Here is a 22893-nt window from a genome sequence, read left to right on the forward strand (position 1 = left end):
GGCAATTCCTTCTACCTCTCCAAAACAGAGAATTTGCTACAAAATGCTTTGGTATTAAAAAAACGTATTTTGGGGTGGAAAAAACTCCTTACAAAATTTTCCCCCTACCAAGGTAAGTTTTAACTCATTAAATAATAATTTTAAAAAAATGCTATAAAAATAATGCATGTTTCCTCTATTACCTATAAAAATATATCAAGAACAATAAAATATACTGTTTACTTATGTGACTCAGAAACCCAAATTCGTCTCAAATATGGCACACATAACTATGTGTCTTTTGAAAATGGACCAAGATGCTTCCTAAAGTTCTACCTGATCTCTGTAGGAAACAAACTATGGACATATGTTGGATTATGATTCTGGCTTCTGGCTTACAGTAGCAAGTAAAAGCGGTGTAACACCTACTGCTTACCTTACTGGGGTATTTTCAGCCTTCACTCTTTCTTAACTAGGTTGTTCTTTGCAACAGATCTCAGGCAAGGGCTGTGCCACTTGTTCTCCCCACTTGCCCTGGACCTACATGCTCACCTCTGGGGCCTGATATGATTTACCTCTCTTCTCCATCTTCAATCATTTACTTTCCAGTTATCTCAGACATTTTCCCTTCTGAACTAACATCCAGAGCAGAAAAAGATGGGCTACAGCACACTCTGCCTTAGCTGTGTCATCATGCTGATATCTGCTGACACGAAACTGCTAAGCTGATTCATCCTACACATAATACTCATGGGATTTCTTTTAAACACAGTCTCAATAGGTCAGTTTCTTCTGCCTGCATCTCTGGATGCACGTGATGAAGCTTAAAGCACCTGGCAGGAATCCTCCCTCCAGCAGTATTCTTTATTAGAAACATGATTAGAACAACATCCAAAGAGGAACAGATGTTCAGTCTATCTGAGCGCAGCCTACAGAGATAAGGGCATTTCTGAACTGAGAGTCAAGAGTATTCTGTACAGATGTATTCTTGTTTCACTTTCATTCCCAAAGGTATTTTCCTTAAAAATACTGAATTGAGAAAGTTTGGTTCCTTTATTACCAAAAAAATGGTAATGACGCTAAAAGGTCTCACACTATTATTTCCTCTAGTTTTTAATTGTTAGTGAAAATTCATATTCTATACTAATCTCAGATTTAGGTCCTCACATGTTTTAAGATGAGCACAACATGGTAACTTTACAATCCTCCTACAAATACTGTTCTAGAGTGTAACATGAAGTGTGTTATGCAAAAAGGTTATTTTCCTAAGTAACCATTCTACACATTTTTTTACCAATTAAAGCTACACTGAAATGCTAAATCAAAGTATGAGACTCGCTACTTATGTCTTGATACTTTATAATATATATAATACAAAAAATAATTTCTTTTAAAAGAAAAAAAACCCCCAAACAACAGCTCCTACTCTCTCAGAAGCATATTTCCAGCTCACAGAATTGCAACTTCAAAATGCTTAACAAGATCAGTTAGAAGACACAACCAGAGAGACAGAAACACAGCAAACAAAATTAAATTCAAATGTTCAGTAGAAAGTGAGGAATTTCACTTAAAATTTGAAAAAATATTTTCTGTGAAGGCATGTGCTATTAGGCAATTATTTATGTGAGGAGATTCAGCAGAAATGTCATGTTTATCCAAGATTACTCCGCAGAAGATAATTTCCATCATTCTGAAGCAACTGGCTTCTATTGACATACTAATAACTGTCAGATGACCCACACCAATAGGTCAGGTCTAAATTCCATTTAGCTGTAGGTAACTATTTCTTTCTGCTTTAATCATTTCTAGTCAGAGGACAATCCCTTCAACCTGGACTGTGAACATCCACTGCCTCGTTGTTGACATATGCCTTGGAACAAGAAGCAAATGAAACTGCCAATTTTAGTTAAAAATGGAACCTCCAACTATCTCATCCTAGAATTTGAGACCACAGGTTCAACAGGTACCAAATCACGTAAGAACAGATTCATTTTGGGGAACAGAGATGGAATGTGGGGTAGAATATTTGACACCAAGACTGCAGTAATTTCATCATACGTCTTTTCCAGTATTCAGAACAGATGCTAACTTAAGAGGTATGACAATTTTATCATAGTTCCAATATTTGGGACTAAAATCTCTTAAGAATCCTTATCAATATAATAGGGTAGTCTTTTTAGCTTCTTGGTCCCTTTTGGCCTCCAAAATGTACCTCAGCCACTTACTTTAGCCTAGTTCAAACCTGATTAGCCTCTTTTCCCCAAAATCCAAATATGACCAAGTGGATTATGAAAGAGCTACCAAAATCTACGAGATACATCAAAAATCACCATACTGCATACACTAAGAAAGAAGTAAGAACTGAACGGTACAGTTCATATAACCAATGCTGAAGACAGCATTAGGAGAAAAGAAACCTGGCAACAATCTTTCTTTCCAGGATGGTTTGCCACTGATACATTGCATAGGACACACCTTAATGAGGTGAGGATTTTTTCCTCTAGGAAAAAAAAATTGATAACACTTAAATATATGGATTTAAATGCTCAAGAGAATAATTTTGTTGGTAAACTGTGGTGGTGGCTCTAAATCCATTACTAAATGCTGAGTTTTGCTATGTATCACAATCCATTCCTAGTGGAATTTGTGACACTTTCTCCAAAACCTCCTGCCCATGGATCCCATCACAGAACACAAAAGGGTGATTATGAAAAGATATACATTCTTACAAACTACAGGATACCTTAATAGATGCTGTGAAAAGCAGACTGCAACAGCCCTGTAAAGCTGAATACAAGCTGAAAAGAAGGTGCCACTTGAACAGAGATATCTGTTTTATGACAATTTTCTTTCACATATACAATTATTAAAAGGAAAGCTACACCAAAATCAATATTGAAATTTATTTTTCTACTTATGCATATCTACAAATACACACACCAGCCGAAATCCACTGCATTCATGGATCTACATGGGCAGCAACAGAAAGTATCCAAGACTACTCACACAGTCTAATACTATCACTTTAATATGTACAGCTTGGCATGAAAAGAGCAGATATAAAACATACTTCATATACAGGCTTGTGTTTTTCACATTAAGAACTCAATTCCATGTGAAATAAGAATTTAAAATGTAAACATTCGACTGTTTCTTCAGAGTCTGTTGCATCCTGGCTGTTCAGCATCCCTGCCTTCAAGGCCAGAAGTTTCAGAGATGGGAGTTTCAAATGCCCAGCTGACACAAAGGAAAGTGTTTTTTCCAAGATGGTAACTGCACAGAGAGCTGACGTCTTTTTATGTCAGTCTAACCTAATAATTTGTATCATTGAGATATTTGGCAGGAGATTTTTATTTAATTAGCTAACAAATCATAAAATACAACCAATTCTTCAATCTCAGCCTTATCAAACACTGATCAAATGACAGCAAAAGCCTTGATTATTGTGAAAAGCTCCCTATTCCTGTCAGAGATATTCTTCTCTATTTTCCTCTGGGTACAAGAGGAAGTTTTTGCACATCAGGCTGTGAATCTATGAAAACCACAATGATCAAGCTCTTTGCTCATAGATTAGTCAAAACTGAAGACTGAAACACACAAATTACAGGCCTTACCTTGCTCTGACTTCATTTGAAGAAATCCTGCTGTTTTCAACAACATTTGGGCAGGAGCCTGCTTTTATTGGCTTATTTATCAATTTGTGCATTTACTTGCACCACAAAAAAGGAATTCAGGTTAATAACTTCTATGCTTTCATTTAGGAAAAAAATCTCCATACTGTGCTCTTTAACTGTTATATGTTAGTCATTCTTAAAGAAATGCTACCAGATGAAGATTCCCATGGCAAGCCTTTCACCAAAGAAAGATTTTAGGTAGCAAATCCTATGAGTCCCATTAGATTTTGTATCTTAATTCTGAAGGCACAGCACTATCCGTATAATATCAAAATAAGAATCCTGAACTCAGAGCAGAACTTTAAATCAGGACACTGAAAAGACTAAACAACAGCACTTACCACTTTACATATAACCACTCTAGAAAAAAACACTGAAAAAATTACTTGCATCTCATTCACTGGGTTTATACTCAACATTGAAACGCCAACTCAAGTAAGACTCTCATTTTTCTGTATTATTTACCTCAAGAACTAGCCAAAGCTGGTCTCCATTTTTCACATCTTTCTTATAGTACATGCCGTAGAATTTGACTACATTGGGATGATCAGAGAGAGCTTTCAAAATGTTGTACTCAGCTTCAATTTCTTCATCAATATCCTAGTGTCACAAATGAGAAATACATAGCAATTAATAAATAAATAATGATAGCCATTTTAAAAAACCCAATGCATAGCATTTTCTGGCAATTAAAATGTAGTTTGAAACGATACAAAGGAAAACACAAATAGAACATCAACGTACCATTTAGAGGGCTACAAAGCTTGGTTCTGTTTCCTCAATACAAACCAGTAATATTTTTAAAATTTTGTCTTTATCAATTTCCACTAATGAACACACAGGGTATGACAGAGCAGCCCTCAGGAGAATGGGGAAGGAGCGAGGGTCATGTGGACAACAAGCTGTCCAGGAGCCAGCAGTGTGCCCTTGTGACCAAGAAGGCCAATGACATCCTGGGGTGCATTAGGAAAAGCACTGCTGGCAGGTCAAGTGATCCTGTCCCTCTACTGAGCCATGGTGAGGCCACATCTCGAGTGCTGTGTTCAGTTCTGGGCTCCTCAGTACGAGAGACATGGAGCTCCTGGAGCATGTCCAGTGCAGGGTGACAAAGATGACTAAGAGACTGGAGCATCTCTCTTACAAGGAAAGGCTGAGGGAACTGGACTGTTCAGCCTCTAGAAGAAATGAGTGAGAAGGGACCTCATCACTGTCTATAAACATCTGAAGGGAGGGTGTCAAGAGGATGGAATCAGGTTCTTCTTGGTGGTGCCAAGCAATAGGATGAGAGGTAATGGCCAGAAACTGATGCACAGGAAGTTCCACCTGAACATGAGGAAGAACTTCTCTACTGTGTGAGTGACCAAAAACTGGAACAGTTTACCCAGAGATGTTGTGGAGTCTCCCTCACTGAAGATGTTCAAGAACCGTCTGGACACAATTCCTGTGCAATATGCTCTAAGATGACCTTACCTGGGCAGGGAGGTTGGATCAGATGACCCACAGTTGGTCCCTTCCAACCTTACCCATTCTGTGATTTCAAGGCTAAGACAGTGGAATCCATAACTAGGCAGATATGCACATGCCTTGGGAAGTTACATGTTACTGCATTAGTCTTAAGGGTATCCCCAGCTAGAGATGGTGCGGTTGGAATTACCTCTCTGTGCACAAACAAGTATGATTGCAGCCACATCTTACTCATTTACCATCCCACTTTCCAGAGGTTTTTTCATTTTCTACGGTCATAGAAGCTGGTGACATCCATTATTTCTCTGGGTTTTCATACAGAACTATAAGAGTTGTGGCTTTTGTTAGTCTTTCCTTACAGACCTCAGGTTTCTTAGTGAGGGAAATCCATTTGGAGGTGCGAGGTGAGGACAAGTTTTGCCAGCACATGCACTGAGAGCTGAGCAAACCCCTTCAGACCAAACATGGATGCCAGCAATGGCAGGCGTTGGATGACTCAGGTAAACCCTTCTAACCTATGTGCTGGAATTGCTCATTGAGGGGCACGATTAGATGATATTTCAGTCTTGCTGAGAAAATAGTCAATCCCTCCTGACCACAGGTAAGGCAGAATAGCTGCAGTCATTTTCCCTATTGGTTAGATTTCAAAAAATGTTAACATACTTGTTTCCAGATTTGAAATATTTTTAATACAATTTGCTATTTACAACTACATAAAAAGAAATGAAAAATCCATTCTAGAAGGGGGCCACCTTGTGAATTCCACTATCCATACAAGTGGATTTTGAATCAATGAAAAGCATCTATTCAGTGCCAAAAACCTGTCTCCCCATAGCCAAACAGAAGTGACCATGGCAGAGAAAGGGGACTCTTTGTTCTTCCAATGAATGATGCTCCTTCTCATTCTGTTCAACCCATCTGCCTCAAGAGGACTTTGCTCACTTGCTTCTTATACACATCTCTCCAATATCCAGTTCAAGTTCCTCATACAAGCCCTTTGTCTTGAGACCAGCTTGACTGGTCTCCAAGAAATCTGTCAGTCTGCAGTATCTTCAGGAAACAGGCCATTAAGTTTCATATTGAGACTACAAGAATAAGTCTTCTCACGAGGAAGTGTTTTAACAATTAACCAAAAAACAGCAGAAATTTTCATCTTTCAAAAAAAGGAGGTACTCACTTTAAGTTAATTTTTTCCATAAGCACAACACAGAAAAAAAAATACAAGGAAGGAAGAACCAAGTACTGAAGATGGCAGAGGACAAAGAGTGGAAGCAGAGATGAAGAGAGAAAACTCATCTAGCAAAAATAAAAGAAAGAAAAAAAAGAAAAAAATACAGTCAAAAGCAAAGAAATTAAACACAAAACATATAATTGTTCTGACTGCCTTGGGGAAATAGGAAGAAAATTAGCCCACTGTCCTACTGTGATTTAATAGAGGTTTCTGTCTCCTGAGGGGTACTCAGAATTTATGAGACTTATACAATTATAAGGAGAACCTACATGAATATTCATTCTGTGCCTACTAAAAATAAAAATCTTCCTCTGTATTTTCTGAAGGAAGAAAATTTGAAATATTTGGTTGAATTTAATATATTTACCTGCATAAAAGTATCTCTATCAGAAATGGTTGAGTGAATATTTCATCCTATATATGGGATTATCTGGCTAAGAGTTCTAAAGTACAATAGTATTTACTTATAGTCCTGAGGACAAGACTGAGAGTTTCTCAGTTCCATCTTCATATATTCTCATTTAAATACCTTCACTTTCCTCAGTTTCAAAAGCTGAGCTGTTATTCAACAGAAAGAATCTGAGCTCTAAAGGATTAAATATGAAATGCTAATTTCAGCCTTATGTCCCCCATGATAATGTAGGTTCCCTGTTTAATTTGGAAATACCAGTTAAACCAAGTCCTATAAAACCACATTTCCTCTGCTTTGTTTCCAGTCCACCTCTCAAGTGGCACAGTTCTGAAACCATCTTCAAAGAAAAAAAATTGTAAAATGTAAAGAAGAAAATACATAAAGTATCTTTTTCTTCATTGCAATGGCTCCCTCTGCAGCCATTAATAATACTTTCAGTTTAAACAAAAAGAAATTGTTTATTGCTTTCACCGTATTTCTAACACAGGATTGCCATTTTGGCATAAAATGGAGGTACAGCAGCTACTCCAGACATCCTGTACGTAGAAGGGAGAAAACAGTATTGTTCTTAGAATAGAAACAGTAATACGTTCAGTTAAAAGTGTCAAGTCTTGGAGTGTGGCTTTGACTTCATTACTTCAGTTTTTCATTTTCAAATAAGGAATCTGTTTTCATAAGTTATACCTTTGTCCTTCTTCATTTCCTTATTGCATCTTGATCCATTCCATTTCTTCCATCTTCTTTAGATTCTATTCCCTTTTTTTCCTTCTTAATCTATTTCTCTTTCCTCTAGCATCTACCTCTGCTTTCTTCCCATCATCCCTTAAACTTTTCCTACAACCTCAAAAGTGTACACAACATTGAAATTTTTCCTGATTCCTTCAGAAATTCCTGCCATTGCCAACTGCCACTTAAGAATCATTCCTGAACACTTGTGAAACACATGAAAGCAGAAGCATTTCCTGCTAAACAGGCATTTAGACAAACACCAGTGGCAAGGAAGTCCTGCCTAATCATTGTAAGCACAAGAACCTTGTTTACAGAGAGCAACAGAGTCAGAAATAGTTTCCAGTGCATTTGAAGTCATCAAGATCCTTATCGCTTGGCTGCCAATTATGTTTACTCTGGGAGAGGTATGTGTATTGAATTGAGATGAGCATCCTTTTGCTGCTTTGAAAGCATGCTGAAATAAAGAGCAGATCAACAAAAAACACAGCAAAGGTAATGCAACACACTATTTCATGGGCTTTCGGGCCATGGGATCATAATTTGATACTCTGTGTGTTATGCACAGGTAGACAGAGGCCTGTGTGGCTGTGCAACTCCAGAACTGCAAGGTTCCACGTGGCATGACACGCTCTTCCCTTCCTGCCCAGAGGTCATGCAATGGAAGCACAAGCCTCACAACCCTATACTGGGAGTGCAAAAGATGGACTCAAATGGGTCACTGAAATAGGAACAGCTGCTTGTGCATGTTTTGTGGGTTATTGTTCTAGAGAAAAATCCCAAGCCACATGCAGCACCATTGAAGTCAGTGGGGTATGTATGCCTTTAAAAACCAGACTAATGTCTTCCGTAGTCTTTGAACATTAATCTGCCACCCAACAAATGTCAGTTATTGAGAAAAAAAATCATATTCTACAATATAATAATTCCACCTCTCAGTCACCTGGTGCTTTGTGTGGAGGAGCTACTACCTTTGCATTTTCCACTTTAAAAGACGGATCCCTCTGTGATATCTACATATTTTGGCACAGTCTGAAAACCCAGAATGAACAATAACAATAAAGTATGCTATTTTATTTTTGAACCATCACTCATAGCATGTAACCCAGCAACAGCCATGTACTTAGATGCTTGAAGGTACATCTTAAGCACCTAGAAGCATGTATCTTTCTTACTGGCTACTATGTCAAAAGAAAATAAAGGCAAAAGAACAACAGTAACAACAGAATAAGCTAGGACTCGAAGCACTGAAAAGGAAAATAATCGGTTCTGCTTCTGAAAATAAGAGATAAACAAGGATAACCCAAAGTAAAAGTAACACAGTTTAGGTATACTTCTGACTTCTACCAATGCAACCACTTCAAAGATCATTTATGATAAAAAAACGCATTGATAGCTAGCCTGATACTTGGCGGGTTGAAGCAGTTTATTTCACTGTCACTTCTAATCCAAATGATATACAAAGATAAAGAGAAAAAAAGACTACATAAACTCACAAATAAATAAGCACAAACCAAATAATTTAAGTAGCTTACGTGAACAGGATCCAAAATTTTGACTGCTGCTTTGCTGCCATTTTTCTTATTTAACACCTTGAAAACTTTTCCATATGTTCCTTTGCCAATAGTCTCAATTATTTCCCAGGTATCTGAAGGATCAGGAAAGCTATCAAATATTATTGTCTTCCCAGTCAACGGAAGCATCTCAAATGATGGCTCCTAGGAAAAAGAGATCTCAATGTTCACTCAACAAATGGTTAATAGCACTTGGTTTCCTATGAATGTGAGGAGAAACACAGTCTCAAACACTAGAAATGCAGTCTCAAACACTAGAAATGTTTTTGCATGTAGTGTGCATGCGCAGAAAGCAAAATGAGCAAGAACTTAATACAGGTATGTGCAGTCAAGATAGTATTAAACGAAGGGAAATTCAAGTGAAAATCTGAACCAGTTTCAGGCTTGAGTGAAGCCAGTGGAAGTTTTCCCATGGACTTCAAGGAAAATATAATGTCACTCTAGGATTTTTGGATTTTTAATCACTTCATATATAAATGCTTTCTAATTAGCTTATATTTGGGAATACACAAAATAATAACCAAATTAGGGATGATAAAGTGATTAGGATTCATAATCCCAAAACCTTTCTTCAAGGAATTCAATAATGATGGAATTTCAAAATTTCTTTTAGAATTGAGGCTATTTGTTACTGTATATGAAATCTGTAACTAGTGATTCTTTCAAGAGAAAAAAAGTATAAAGCTATCAATAGGTGCCTTCATAAGAACGGAGGCATCCAAATCATATTGAAACCTGTCAGCATACAGGCTGTTTTCTATAGAATATGTAATTTTCAATCAAAACCTAGGGCCTGTTATATCTCTCATTACAAGAAAACACAGGAGCTTCTGACCCAGTGTACAGTAGAAGCTATGCAGAGTTGAAGAAAGGAAGATTTATCTCCTCCCCTTCAAAGATGAGCACTTAGGATGCAGGAACTCAGAGGACAGTTTCATGTATTTAGCATGTGCCAGAGCCAAGCAGGAAACTCTGATACTTTGAATCTCCAAATACACCCCTAAACAAAGGTCCACCTCTCTGCACAGATGCTTTAAATCAAGCAGAGCATTCTAACAAAAAACAGGTACCAAACCTACAGTTTCAGACAGCTTCCCAGGCTTCATTAACTCGCTATATAAGGACAGTATGCAGCTGAAATCCATTGACTTGCAGTATCAATTGCTTATTTGTCTGCAGAGACTGGTACAATGAGAACTGATAAAGGGCTGAAGAAATATGATCCTGCAGGTGCTATTTGGGTATCAGAAAAAAGTGCTAAAGAGACTGCCATATGCTTGCATTTTCCTCTGAAAATCATACTAGTTGCACATCATCTTGTCTCAAGAAAAGTCACCACATACCTCACAAAACATGCATTCAATAGCTGTCATACTTAGTTCAACAATTTAAAAGTGCTATTCCAGAAAGAATTAATGTGAATAATTCTTTTGATTTAATAGCTTCAAAATCATAACTTGAATAAATTATCCTGAACATTGTGTTTCCTCACTTTCACCAAGTTTAAGAACAAGCCTCTGCAGATAAATTGTTTAGCTTCCACTTCTATTATTAAAAATATATTAAATAGAATGATTTCAAGTGTTCTGTTCTGGGTGATGAATAATGTTTTATTACGTCTCACTGAAGTTGAGAAAGCTGATAATGATTTAGCCTCATATTTCAGCAATAAATTGGACTGTCTCTGGAATATGTCTGGATCACCAACCACCTAGATATTTTATCATACCCCTCACTATTAAAAATTTACTTAAAAAACACCACAACTTACAACTTGATCCAAACCTCTAAGCTCAGAATGTACCCTTGAACCACTAGAAAAAAACACTTTGAAATACTTCTGTTGTGCTCAGCATGACAGTTTACTCCACTTCTGCTCAGATTTTGACTAACCTGGCTCCTGGTAAGACCTGATGGATGCTGGGAGCAGTGTCAGTAGTTCAAAGCAAGAGCACCACCAAGTAGGCTGACAGGTGGCCTAAAAATGCTCAAGAGCAATTATGCACCATCATTACTGGCAAATCTGTCTCCTATTAGCTTTCCTACTGCAGTTTCCTCAGAATCTAACTTATGAAAATGTATAGGCCCTCCAAGCCGGAGGTATAAATAAAACGCCTCCAAGCTGGAAGGTGTAAAACATTAGTTTACCCCAAGAGCTGCTACTGGATCTGCTGAGGCTCTCCTGCTCCTTGGTGTGACACAGGGGACACCAGCACCACGACTGAGGAGCAGGGATAAGCAGTCTCTTACCCCCAGCTAGGTTTTGTTATTTTGTATTTGCTTGTAAGTTCACGAGTTAAAAGTTATGATGACTTATGGCTTGAATGGTAAATAAATGAATTCACGTGATAGACTGACCTGCTCAAAAGGGGTGAGCCCGTGTTTGTTGTGTTTGTTACAGTTCCTAATAAGCTCATGAAATAAAGTTTAAACCACTGTCCTGTAAATTTGAGAGAGCTAAACAGATTGTGACACAGTGATCAAATTCAGGGTATTTGGGGCAGGGAAAAAATAGATCTGGAGTTCCAAGACAATAAGCCGACGTGGTTGGGGTTTTTCTTGTTTTGCTTCAGGTTTTCTTTTGGTTGGTTGATTGGTATTTTTTGTTTGTTTGGTTTTTGTTCTCTGAGAGGGGGATCTAGTATCAGTTATAAGAACAAATTGGGTGAGAATTCCTATGAGCCAGTCCTATATAATTTTTTGCTTCACATCAAACAAACACATCCTATGCAGCAGACCTCAAGGCACATATTAGAAATACCCAGAGATACCCTGCTCAGCACCCATGCTGGCAGACCACTGTATTCTCCATCATTTTCAATACCTAGTGAGTTTGGAAAGGGAAGGGGAAAGCTCATAAGAGCACAGTATATCTCCTGTGGACTATCTGATTGCTACAAAGGCAATTCAGTTAAGTACATTTATCACACCTCAAGCTTCAGACACAAACCAATTGTCCTGTGGAGGCTCTACAGTCAAGGCCACAGAGTATTATAGACAACACTGTCAAGTGGGAATAAGTTTGTAAGTTTGCACTGAAAGCACAATGGAACCTGAATTTCACATAGAATATTACATGTTAATCCAGTATTTTTACTACTGTTTCATACCCCCTAAGTGTGCAACTTCTCTCTAAACCTTTCCTCCCAATAGTTTCTGAATGGACCTTCATCTCACTTGAATGAAAATACAACCATTTCCTCCATAAGGAGCTAATGAAACAAGAGAGGCACCTTGCCTCATATTGTTCATCTTTCTCCACAAAGGGAGCCTACGTGATTAGCAAAGCAGACACCTATTCATATATAACTACAATGAATCCAGCGTTTCGGTTCCCATCAGCGTCTTGTCTCCTGGCTACCACAATCTTCTTGAAGTGTTGAAAACTGGAACCAGTTCAAAGTAGATCTATTGAGAATGTCTTTTGTTTTATTTGTCCACATCACTCTCTCCTTCAGATTGCAAACATCAGTTGTGTCTAAACAGATAGCTCCTGCACATATCCTACCATGTAATTTGCCAGATATCTTCACGCGTGTCACGACTGGTAGATGTCAGAAGCCAGGAACACTAGCTCACAATGCCTGTCAGGTGTGCTATCTCTCTCTAGGTGACACTTGCACTCCTTCAGATTGTGAAATTTAGGCTTCTTGCCTAACAGATGCCAGAAAAAATAATCACCCTAACACAAAAACCCATGAACAAAAAAACCTCACAAAACCCAAACAAACAGAAAAAAAAGACTGCTGAGACTTGTTATATCAAATAACCTCCCCCTTCACTTTTTCACCACCTTTATCACCTTTATCTAATATCTAATTTAGAAGTTCATTGGTCTGCTACTGATCACAAATCACAGTGAGGCCCTGAAATGCTTAATGCAATGGCACAATAAAATCCCAAAACACATTTCTTATTTCATGAGTTTGTGCCACACTAACAAGTACTTAATAAGAAAGTTAAAGGTACAGAATTCTCAAAACAAGCCAAGAGCATGAGGCTACAATATGCCCTTCATCATACTAGCACTTAGAAATTTGTAGTTAAATGTCCAAATAATTTGACCATTCAACTTAGAACGTGGATTGCAGCTCAGATTCTCAGCTTGTATAGATGTAGCTGTAATGAGTAATTTATGCAGTATATTATCTTATCCATCATTCAAAGAGTAAGTTTTGCTCTGGAAATTCCAATACCACTCCCATTTAATTCTGGGGGAATATCTGTCCTCTGATTTCAATGACAATACAACCTATATCTGAATGGGAACTATACTCAAATCTAAGCTCAATGTGAGCAGGTTATCTAGTTTGGCAATCAGTTAAAAGACAAGTGTTTAGAACACAACAGGGTGGGCTATTTACTTAATTTGTCAATAGCTCAATGCACTTAACATTATAATTTCACTCTAAAACAACAACAAAATTTGCATAATTACATAATTTTTGTCCTGTGCATGTGTCTATCTGAATTATCCTTTTTGATTGCACATCAGTTGGCTTACTACTTTCCATCCTATATGTTCCCCAGTGTTTTCCCAGAACTAAACAACTGTCCTTCCCATCTGCAAGAAACCTTCCAGAGAGGGGAAAAAAAATCCCTTTAGCCCCAGCTATGGTAGATTAACAGTATGAACAGTAAAAATCAACAAGCTTTTTTAACAGTCAGTCCATTTCTCTCACTGTTGTGTGCTTACATGAGTAAGAAAGACACAAGTCACATCAACTTTGGTGGGCTTCACCAAAAGCTGTAGAATACATCTATTGGAACCTAGATGCTATGATTCCATTTTAGTCAGGCAAAGCAATCAAAATGATTCACCTGACCTGCTTAGTATCTATCCTAGGATAAAATAGCTTGGTCTTTAGACTCTGTTGGTTCTACTGCCTAAGTTTCCATTGACTACAAAAGGAACCCAGTTACACATCTTCAGTTGCAGACATGTTAGATGAGATGAATACTATGCTACTTAAATGCTGGAAATAAAGCGTTATAGCTTGACAACTGACAAAATGAGTATCAGCCCTATGCTACAGTTGGGAAAACTGCAAGCCTGCCACATCTTACGACCTGGAAGCTGTCAGGCAACTTGGATGTTATCTGACAATGCAAAAAAGGCAAGCACCATGCAATGACATTGCCAAGTAAGCTTTGAATACAATAACCAAACCCTAAATTAATGTAAATGCAGAAATAAATGGTTACTTAAAGCATTTGGTGGCAAGGAGTGGTGATAAATTTAAGCTAGTATCAGACGATATATTTCCTGGGCACAATTTAAACTACATACGTCAATCCTAATGCTGTTCAAGCAAGAAACTGATCCAATTAAGAGGCCACTTTTTAGTGTTTACTCTCTGAAAGGCTTGGTAACTGCTTCTTCTGCAGACACTTTTTCTCTTTGCTGACATTCAGGAAGAACTTTCCCAACAAGGCAAGAAGACAGCTTTCAGAGACACTTGATGCCTCTGGACTCCTTGACCTTTGTAAAACTTCTACATGCAGTAGAGAAACAGTACTGTGCGGTATTGGTACCTGATCTCCTTCTACTGATAAATGCATATTGGGTGTCCACACTGACATTTCATCTGCTGATTATTATTCAGCTGATCATGACATTTTGACTTGTTGCAGACTGAAATGGCCAGCCCCGCTCACGGGACACTTCAGCTCTTCGCTCTCTGAACATTTTTAGGGGGCGTGGATGCAAGAGATCTACTTCAGTGTTAGGCTCCACCTTGGTTTTCTTCCATTCCCTGTCATGCACCACAACAGTCAAAGTCCCACTGCATGCTGAGGTTTACAGTTCTCAGGGAACTCCATTGGAGGAGGGTTTTTTAAGCACCAGGTTAAAGGATCAGCAAGGGCTGTAAGCACTCAATCTAATCTCGTTCATAGGAGCTACCCACTGGATGACAATCCTTCAGCGTTTAAACGTGACACAAGTACAGCACCCCAGCTTTTCCTAAGATAACTTTTAGTTAAAGGAAGAGGGTATGAAAAGAACATAGAAACAAAATGCTATATTTAATTACTGTAGTCAATTCTAAAAGCTCTGATATTTTGAAAACAAATGAGAGCTAAAGATTTTTTTGCAATAGTCATCCAACAGATAGTATTTATGCAGGGGCATTACAATCATGAAAACAAGATTAATAACAGAAGGGAGAATGGTTCATTATAAAATTGTATTTGGACTCTGTGCCACCAGAAGTAATGAACTGACATTAGCAATCCATGAACTGAATAATATCCAGCTCATTTTGTGGCTCCCAGATGAGAGGTAATGCAAGTGATGAGAATAATTTTTCAATGACTAAACACTAGATCAATATATTAGCAAATAACATAGCTTTCAAAGCTAAAGCATCACTCAATTTTCCTATTTTAACACAGTAAAACGTTATAAGGCCATAAAAATCAATATGTGCGACCTCGCTCCTTATTTCTCAGAACTTCTAACAGCAGCTAAGTGGCAACTCAAAATTAATTTAGCAGCTGTATCAATGAGTTTTGGCAGGTCTTGATATTAAGGTGCTATAGTCATTTGACAGCAAGATAAGGAGAGCACTACACACAATAAGCAAACTTGCTAGCACTTAGCATTAGCAGGCAAGAAGTTAGGGGGTGTGGGTGTACACTGGGCACGGTAAGAGTTCACGCGTGTCCTGCCGAGGCCACGCCACAGTCCCGCGTGTCCCTCGGGCGGGCAGGGCGGGCGTTGCTCTGCTACGAGAGCGCCCGGCTGGTCCCACCGCGGGCACCGCTCCAGGCATCGCTCCCGACTGCTCCGCACGCGTTCCTTACCCAGAAACTCACAAGAAAAAAAAAAAAAAAAAAAAAAAAAAAAAAAAAAAAAAAAAAAAAAAAAAAAAAAAAAAAAAAAAAAAAAAAAAAAAAAAAAAAAAAAAAAAAAAAAAAAAAAAAAAAAAAAAAAAAAAAAAAAAAAAAAAAAAAGGCAGGATTCACCTGAACGAAAGAGCGCAAGGGCCAACTCGCATCCTCACGTACCCAATGCCGGGACCTCCCGCCTCCGAGGAGCCCCCGCCCGCCCGCCCGGCCCGACCCGACCCGACCCGGCCCGTCCCTTCCCAGCCCCGCAGCAACGTCGGGAGGCACCGGCCAGGCCCGGGGTCGCACCACCCTCGGGGGCCGGGCCACCATCCCGTGGGGGCCGGGCCGCCCCGAATTCTCGGCGAGGCGTGGTTCAGTGGAGAGACCCTGCTCGGCCGCCTGCCCCGGGTCTACCCCGTCCGCCCTGCCCTCCGCTCCCCGTCCGGGGATTACCCGCAGCGAAACCTCTGGTCCCCGCAGAGCCAGCCCCGCCGAGGGGGCCGGGGCTGCGCCACCGGCGGCGGCCGTGCCTCGGGTTCGCCCTCCTCCTCCTCCTCCTCCTGCGGACGGCCCCGGTCCGGCTGCGGTCCTGCCTCGGGGTCAGCGGCGGATGAGCGCTTTGCCCCGCTAATCGCCCGCAGGCGCCGGCAAAGCCGGGTGGGCTCGGCCCGCCCCGGGCAGGGCGCGGCGGGGGCGCTGGGGCAGCCCGGGCTCACCTCCCGGAGGGGCAGCGGCGGCTGCGGAGCCGCCCCGGGCCACAGGCAGCGGGGATCCCGGGACACGGCCACCGGGGATCCCGGGCCGGCCTCCTTCAGAGCCAGGTCACGGCCCTCGCACCCTGATCCGCCCCACGGGGATTACACGGCACCGGGCAGCCCAGAGAGGCCGCGGTCCTGGCACGGGAGAGCTGCGGCTCGTGGCCCTGGGGCTGCCCATGGCTGCTCTGCCCTGAGGAAGCCTAATGGACCTACCTGGACCGCTAAATATTGTTCAGATCTGGTGCACGCCCCGAGCTCACGTTATTATCCGTTTCAGGGGGGTGACTACACTGCAGGAGTGCAACATAGGTGTAATAATAGCAAGGTGAAGTTGCAAGAGAAAGTACTCAAAAGTTGGGAATTGGATGAATTTCATTAGTACCGCTCCTATGTGGTACAACAGGACTTTAATTATGCTGCTTAGGTTTTCTTTGGAAGATCCTTTGCACATTCACTGCAAAGAGGCAGCCAAACTCAGTCAGCACTGGGGATTGTGTGCCTTTGTCAGAGACTTCTGCTGTTGCACTGAGTTTGTCTCCCTCCATTTTTGTAATAGTGTTTAAATCTGGCTTTCATTTTCAGACAGGTCTGACATTAGGGGAGCTGTTTCAGAGCTATCTATATTCTATGTCTTTCACAAAAGCAGAGTAGACACCAGGTAGTTAGTTCATGGATGGCCTTTCGATGTGAATGTGCCTGTAACTGGAAAGGCTGCTTCTTCCATCCCAGATATCAGAGAAATCACATGGACAAGAAATCTTATAAAATTCCTCACTGTGGGAAAATCATCAATAGAAATTTCTTAAACCCCAAAGCTATACAGACATGAGCTGTATATATATGTATATATAAAGATGAGAGGCCTCTTTAATTTCCTTCATCAAAGCACTACTACTTTATTGTATAAAAAGATTTTTAGGCTATGCACTTCATTATGCACATAGAAATTTATGAGGGAGAATTTAAGGTCCCATATAGCCTTTATTAACTCCCTTTGTTGCTAGCTGCTCTGTCTCTTCATAACTGTTCCTCCTCTCCTGGAGGAGACCCTATAAAAATACAAAATGAGCTTCCTAGTTTTATAATCCCATTTTACTAATTGGAATTGGAAGCACAAGCAAAATAGGGCCTCAGTTGTAAAAATATCCATATCTTTTAGGCTTGAACAACACTCCCCGAGCTTCCCCCTCCCTGAGCAAAATTCTTATTGCTTTTTGCTGTGCTTCGGAGTGCCTGCCAGAAGCCTACGTGCTTCTGGCTGCGTGTCTGGTGGATGGCAAGTCATATGCAGAAGCATGACAGTCTAATCCTCTGATCATGCAGAAGTTTGACCAGTTTGATCAAAAAAAGGCTGAAAGCCTCTCAGTGAAAACCCAGGTACAAAAAGGGGATGGTGAGCACTCATACCTCTCCTCCCAGGCAGAGCTGGCATGCATCTGAGACTTTGAGCAAGGAGCTGAGAAATGCTTAGACACAGTCATAGGAACCAGAAAAGACAATAACTTCAGTGACTGATATGTCCCCTTCCACTTCTAGCAGTGCTGTCTTAAAACCACTGCTGCCCACCTTGTCCACATCTGTTTGCCAAAGTCACTGTCCCTTAGCTCTGAAAACGTGAAATTCCCTATGAGCACTCCCTGTTTCATCGAAAGGGCCTCAAAGGCAAAACCCCATGATAGTACTCAGCGAACTGAGTCTATTTGGAGTGTTGTACACACTTGTCTTCTGTATTAACTAATTATTCAGGTGACCTGGTCTGTGAAACTCAAACTTCAGTTAGATGATCCTGAATGATGTGTAAGTAATGGCAACCTGCTGCTGCAGAAAGGGTCCTAGTTTAAATGTTACAACCAGCCTCCAAGGCCTATAAAGGTAGGCACTATTCAAACAAACAGGGAGTTTCAGTCCTTAGGGCATGACAGTTCTCATGTCAAATAGACACCAATTGTGCTGAAAAACTTAGGCATGAAATGATTAAGTCACATTTGGTGTCATGCAGCCTAGCCAAACTCCTCTTTTCCCTTCATTGTCTCTCCTTCATGTTCTTTCTCCATCTCAACATGCCTTGGCTTTTGCCCCTTATTTCCCCCAAAATTATTGGTTTGCTTTTGTCTAGGGAGCCTTTCAGATGAGATTTTAAAATGGCAGAGTAAGTACAAGTATACTCTTTCTCTCCCCCAAATAAACTTGAAATAATTAATGACAAATATTACGTATTGACAACATCCATATATATGTATTGAAAGATAAATGAAGTGTATCTCCAGCTGTACCTGGTATGAGGATAAGTTGCCCTTAATGCCATGAGACAGCACCTATACTACGCTATCTTTTTAACAGACTGTGATTAGATTAGTTCAGGCTCTCTCCTTGCCTTTCAACAGTTTTTAACTTCATTAAGTGTTGTGGGTGCAAGTCCAAAAACTATTTTTAAATTACTGTGTGAAAAATATGAAAGCAGTATGAACACACACCCTGTCAAAGCATCTTCAATATTAGATCATGCTAGACAATTGCTTTTAGAATAAGTCTTACTCTTCATTGAAATATAATGGACCAGAAACATACATAAATAGAATGGACCTCTTTTACTTCAGAACTGATAAATTCATGCTTTCATATTCATAGAAGGTTCTAATGACAAAAAGGGGGAAGATGCTCTTGTGATTAAGGCATCAAATTAAGACTATGATTTACTTAATAAACTATTTTCTATATTGTGAAAGACCATACTACATCTGAACAAATTTAGAATTCAGCTATGCAGGTTACCATGGAACCCCCTACAAAAGGGGGTCCTCGGCTTCTAGGCTCCAAATCCTGGGCAGACCTCAGGAGGGCTTGTGGGACCTAAGAGGCATGTTCCCTCTTTTCATCTGGGTGTTGGTTTTTTTTCAATCATTGATCTTTTAATGGTATTATACCCATGAGGAGGTGTTCTGATGTCTAACTAGGTACATGTGCAAATAATAAGTGATGCACAAAAAGATCAGCAGATATATAAAGAATAACTCAGGAAAATAAACAAGCATGTTTAACTATCAGAAGAGAGACCACCACTATAAGAATCAAAGAACTTACCTCTCTGGGGAACTGCTTTTTGACCTCTCTAGCTGCTTAACTGAGCACAGCCTGTGGCAAATATAAGGAACTCCTCCCCTTTTGGTGTTTATTACAGAGAAGCAATACTTCCTGCAGCACCTGAGTAAATATCCTCTAGGAAAATCACCACAGAATTTGTCTACAGCTAGCTTAGTATTCTTTTGATAATAAATACCAACTACCATAATGAATTACCAAGGATGTCCAAGAGCATAAGTTATTTATTGAATGCATAAGTTTCTCTGGAGCAACCCTGAGCTTTGCCAGATATTTTCTTTAGTTGATCAAAAGAGCTCCATAACCCCTTTGGAAGGTTTTAGATGTGTGATCCTTGTAATCACATTTAAGGGGCTGGTTAGCTCAGGAGATTGTTAATAGGATACAAAACCTTTCACATCCAAACCAGATCAGTGCAGATGAAAAGCTGTGACTATTTACCAGCTTTTTCATGACCTAACCCAGTTCCTGCAAGAGAAATGTTTGTGTTACTTTAACTTCATGGAATGTGGTTTTCAGGGTTTTTTAACTGCATGTGTAGTACAGAACATTTGACAAACCGGAAAATAATTAAAAAGCTCAGTGGAAATTAATAAATCCAATTAAAACTGCAATCAAAAGAATTTTGAAATTTCCCACTCCAAAACTGAGTTCACAGTCTCAACAAGCCTATATGCCCAGATGAGAATTATAGTAATTAAAAAGCAGGAATTGCAGGAAAGTAGGGTGATTTAGAAAACTGACAGTTTTTCACTAAGATGTGCCTGTATCAGATACTGTCATTAGACCCAGGAGCTGCAGATGTAGCACAAAAGTATTGCCTTTGCGTGGTGATAGCCTAACTCATGCTTATTGATTCATACTCAGTAGGGGAAAAAAATTACAAGCAAACATGTGTGAGGCATTGTGTTGAAATTTCATATCTGTTTTTATTCCACAGGGATTTAGGTAGCAAAGTTTTAGGGGTTTGCAGGTGTTGTTTTCCACACAAGAAAGTTCCAACTCAGACCCAGTTTGAACTCATGGCTCAAACTAAATTTTTAAAAAGTGCTCTTAAATTTAATTTTTTTTTTATATTAGGACAAGATGTATTGGAGAATTTGTGATATAAAACCCTTCACAGTTCTAAAAAAATTGCAGTAGGGAAGTTCAGGGAACAAGTGATAACTACAGAGAAGATCTATGCTGCAAAATGTCTTCTAGTGTCAGCAGTTACTTAGAGTACTTAGATAGTACCCTTATCCTTTTCTTGGAACACACTGATCACTAAAATAACCTTAAAGGATTTTGCTTACGTGCATTGATGTCAACCAGTAAGAAGGTATTGGGACATCTGAGGATTGCTGCTTTCTACATACCTGGGGGCAGCGTAAAGTGCCAATATTGAAAATGTGCAGGTAAAGATCAGGGGTTGTAGTACTGCCATTTGCAAGTGTGCACAACAGATCCCTCAGTCGTGGCTTGAAAATTGTGGGATTACAAAAGTAAACTAAGCAATAAACAACACCAGTCATGTGGTAATATTGGTCATTTGGGTCATCTTGGTAGTTATCTTGTTAATACAGCTTTTCCCAAACTAACTGCTTAGAGATTTCAGATTTGGCACTTTATAGTTTTTCTCAACATATCTCTGAATCGGTTGTACAGAAGGTCTCACTTATATCCTGGAGCAGAAGCCCTGTGTTACTCTATGCTGAGTGTATTTTTTTACAGTTGTATTTCTTCATAGCCCCTGAAGGTTTAGGTAATCAGCATTCTGGCATTAAGCAAAACACCCATTAAACAAATATCAGTACTGACACTACTAAACACAAATGTACTTTGTTATATAGATAGGACTGTAAAGTAGTGAAGTATAAGCAGCACCACTGTACCTAAAGTTGAAGCAGTTAAATTTATGTTTGATATGTGCATGTATTTATTATGTGTGCTGTTCTTCTATGTGCTTACAGAAGAGTTGAAAAAACCCCAAACAAAACAAAAAACCCAACCCAGAAGCTTCTTTCAACGAGATTATTTACACTTTTTTTTCCACCATGAATTAAAGACCTAAACCTAGAAGCTGTTAAGTAGAGAGGCTGTTGCATAATACCTGTACAGCATCTAGCACCCAGATTCTGAGTTCATTACATTCCAGGTCCTGCCATTTAACCATGTTTATTAATGGGGCAAATGGGGGTCTTTTCATATCAGGTGATAGAAGTGTTGAACAAGTGTGTCTTTTCTTCTGCCTCTGAAGGAGTCACAGAGCACAAGTGGAACTGTCAGCTGGAAATGATAGATGTCATTTTGTATGAGTGAAAAGGAGAGGGAATCTGTCTTGATCAGCAGCCAGAACACATAAATTTTTGTACAGGAAGTTGCACATAGGTTGTACCTGAGCAGTGGGTCTCCAAAACATTTGCTCACTTTGCTTCTACCTGGCATGACTTTTTCAATCAGTGTTAGCTAGTGCAGAAGATTCTCCATTTTCACAGTTCCCACAAACACCAGTCACAATTCTTCAGTTAAATTTCAGGCACTAAAGATGTTATGGTTTACATAAGGCCAACTTCTCTCAAGACTGTATCAGTTCCAGTAGCCTTGCCAAGAGTCACAGGGCACCAGCTCCTTAATCTGTGGATTAACTGGATGTTGAGGTTACAATTTGGAAAAATTAAGTTTCTAATCCTTATAATATCTAAGGGACTGTAAAATTTTATCTAAATATCCAGCAACAATATGGAAAACAATGATAACCTAAGAAATTTCATGAGTTTCATTGGGCTATGTTTTTATTTTTTAATATCTTATTTTTTGTAAAGCAAATACCATGATTTTGAATGGAAATTACTTGTGAGGTTTGCAAATTTGAGGCTCAAGTTACTATTCTTGGACAATTTAAAGTTTGGAATATCATCTAATGTCCAGAATACTTCCAATAGATATACAGAATGTGTCAAGTATTTTTTGTTCTACTCATTTGTTTACCTATTTTACACTGTTTCAGACATACTGGGAGCTTGCTGTCAGTGTAGATCATCGTTTCTGTGGAGCCAGAGGTAACAAGAACGTTGCCAGACTTCACATACTTCACAAATCCACACTTCATTGATCCCAAACAGTTGCAAAATAGCAAACAAACAAAGAAAAGCTGGAAAAT

The 22893-nt window shown here is 39.5% G+C and overlaps 1 protein-coding gene across 3 annotated transcripts in view; it reads right to left on the bottom strand.

The window, feature by feature from the left end:
• Positions 1 to 16649, bottom strand: part of MYO3A (myosin IIIA) — a 115809-nt gene extending 99160 nt beyond the window's left edge. Inside the window, exons 1-4 of one of the 3 annotated variants that reach the window (XM_027889720.1) lie at positions 16348 to 16649; positions 14596 to 14741; positions 9022 to 9204; positions 4119 to 4253 (exon numbers count right to left, since the gene is read on the bottom strand). In XM_027889720.1, coding sequence (XP_027745521.1) covers positions 4119 to 4253; positions 9022 to 9204; positions 14596 to 14643 — 366 coding nt within the window. In that variant the 5' untranslated portion in view covers positions 14644 to 14741; positions 16348 to 16649. The remainder of the gene's footprint in view (positions 1 to 4118; positions 4254 to 9021; positions 9205 to 14595; positions 14742 to 16347) is intronic. The other 2 variants (XM_027889722.1, XM_027889721.1) reach the window with 2 other exon arrangements.
• Positions 16650 to 22893: the final 6244 nt, after the last annotated feature.

The sequence above is a fragment of the Empidonax traillii genome, unplaced genomic scaffold (assembly GCF_003031625.1).
Source record: "Empidonax traillii isolate 1590-97213 ecotype Southwest subspecies unplaced genomic scaffold, ASM303162v1 scaffold271:size677799, whole genome shotgun sequence".
Taxonomy (NCBI): domain Eukaryota; kingdom Metazoa; phylum Chordata; class Aves; order Passeriformes; family Tyrannidae; genus Empidonax; species Empidonax traillii.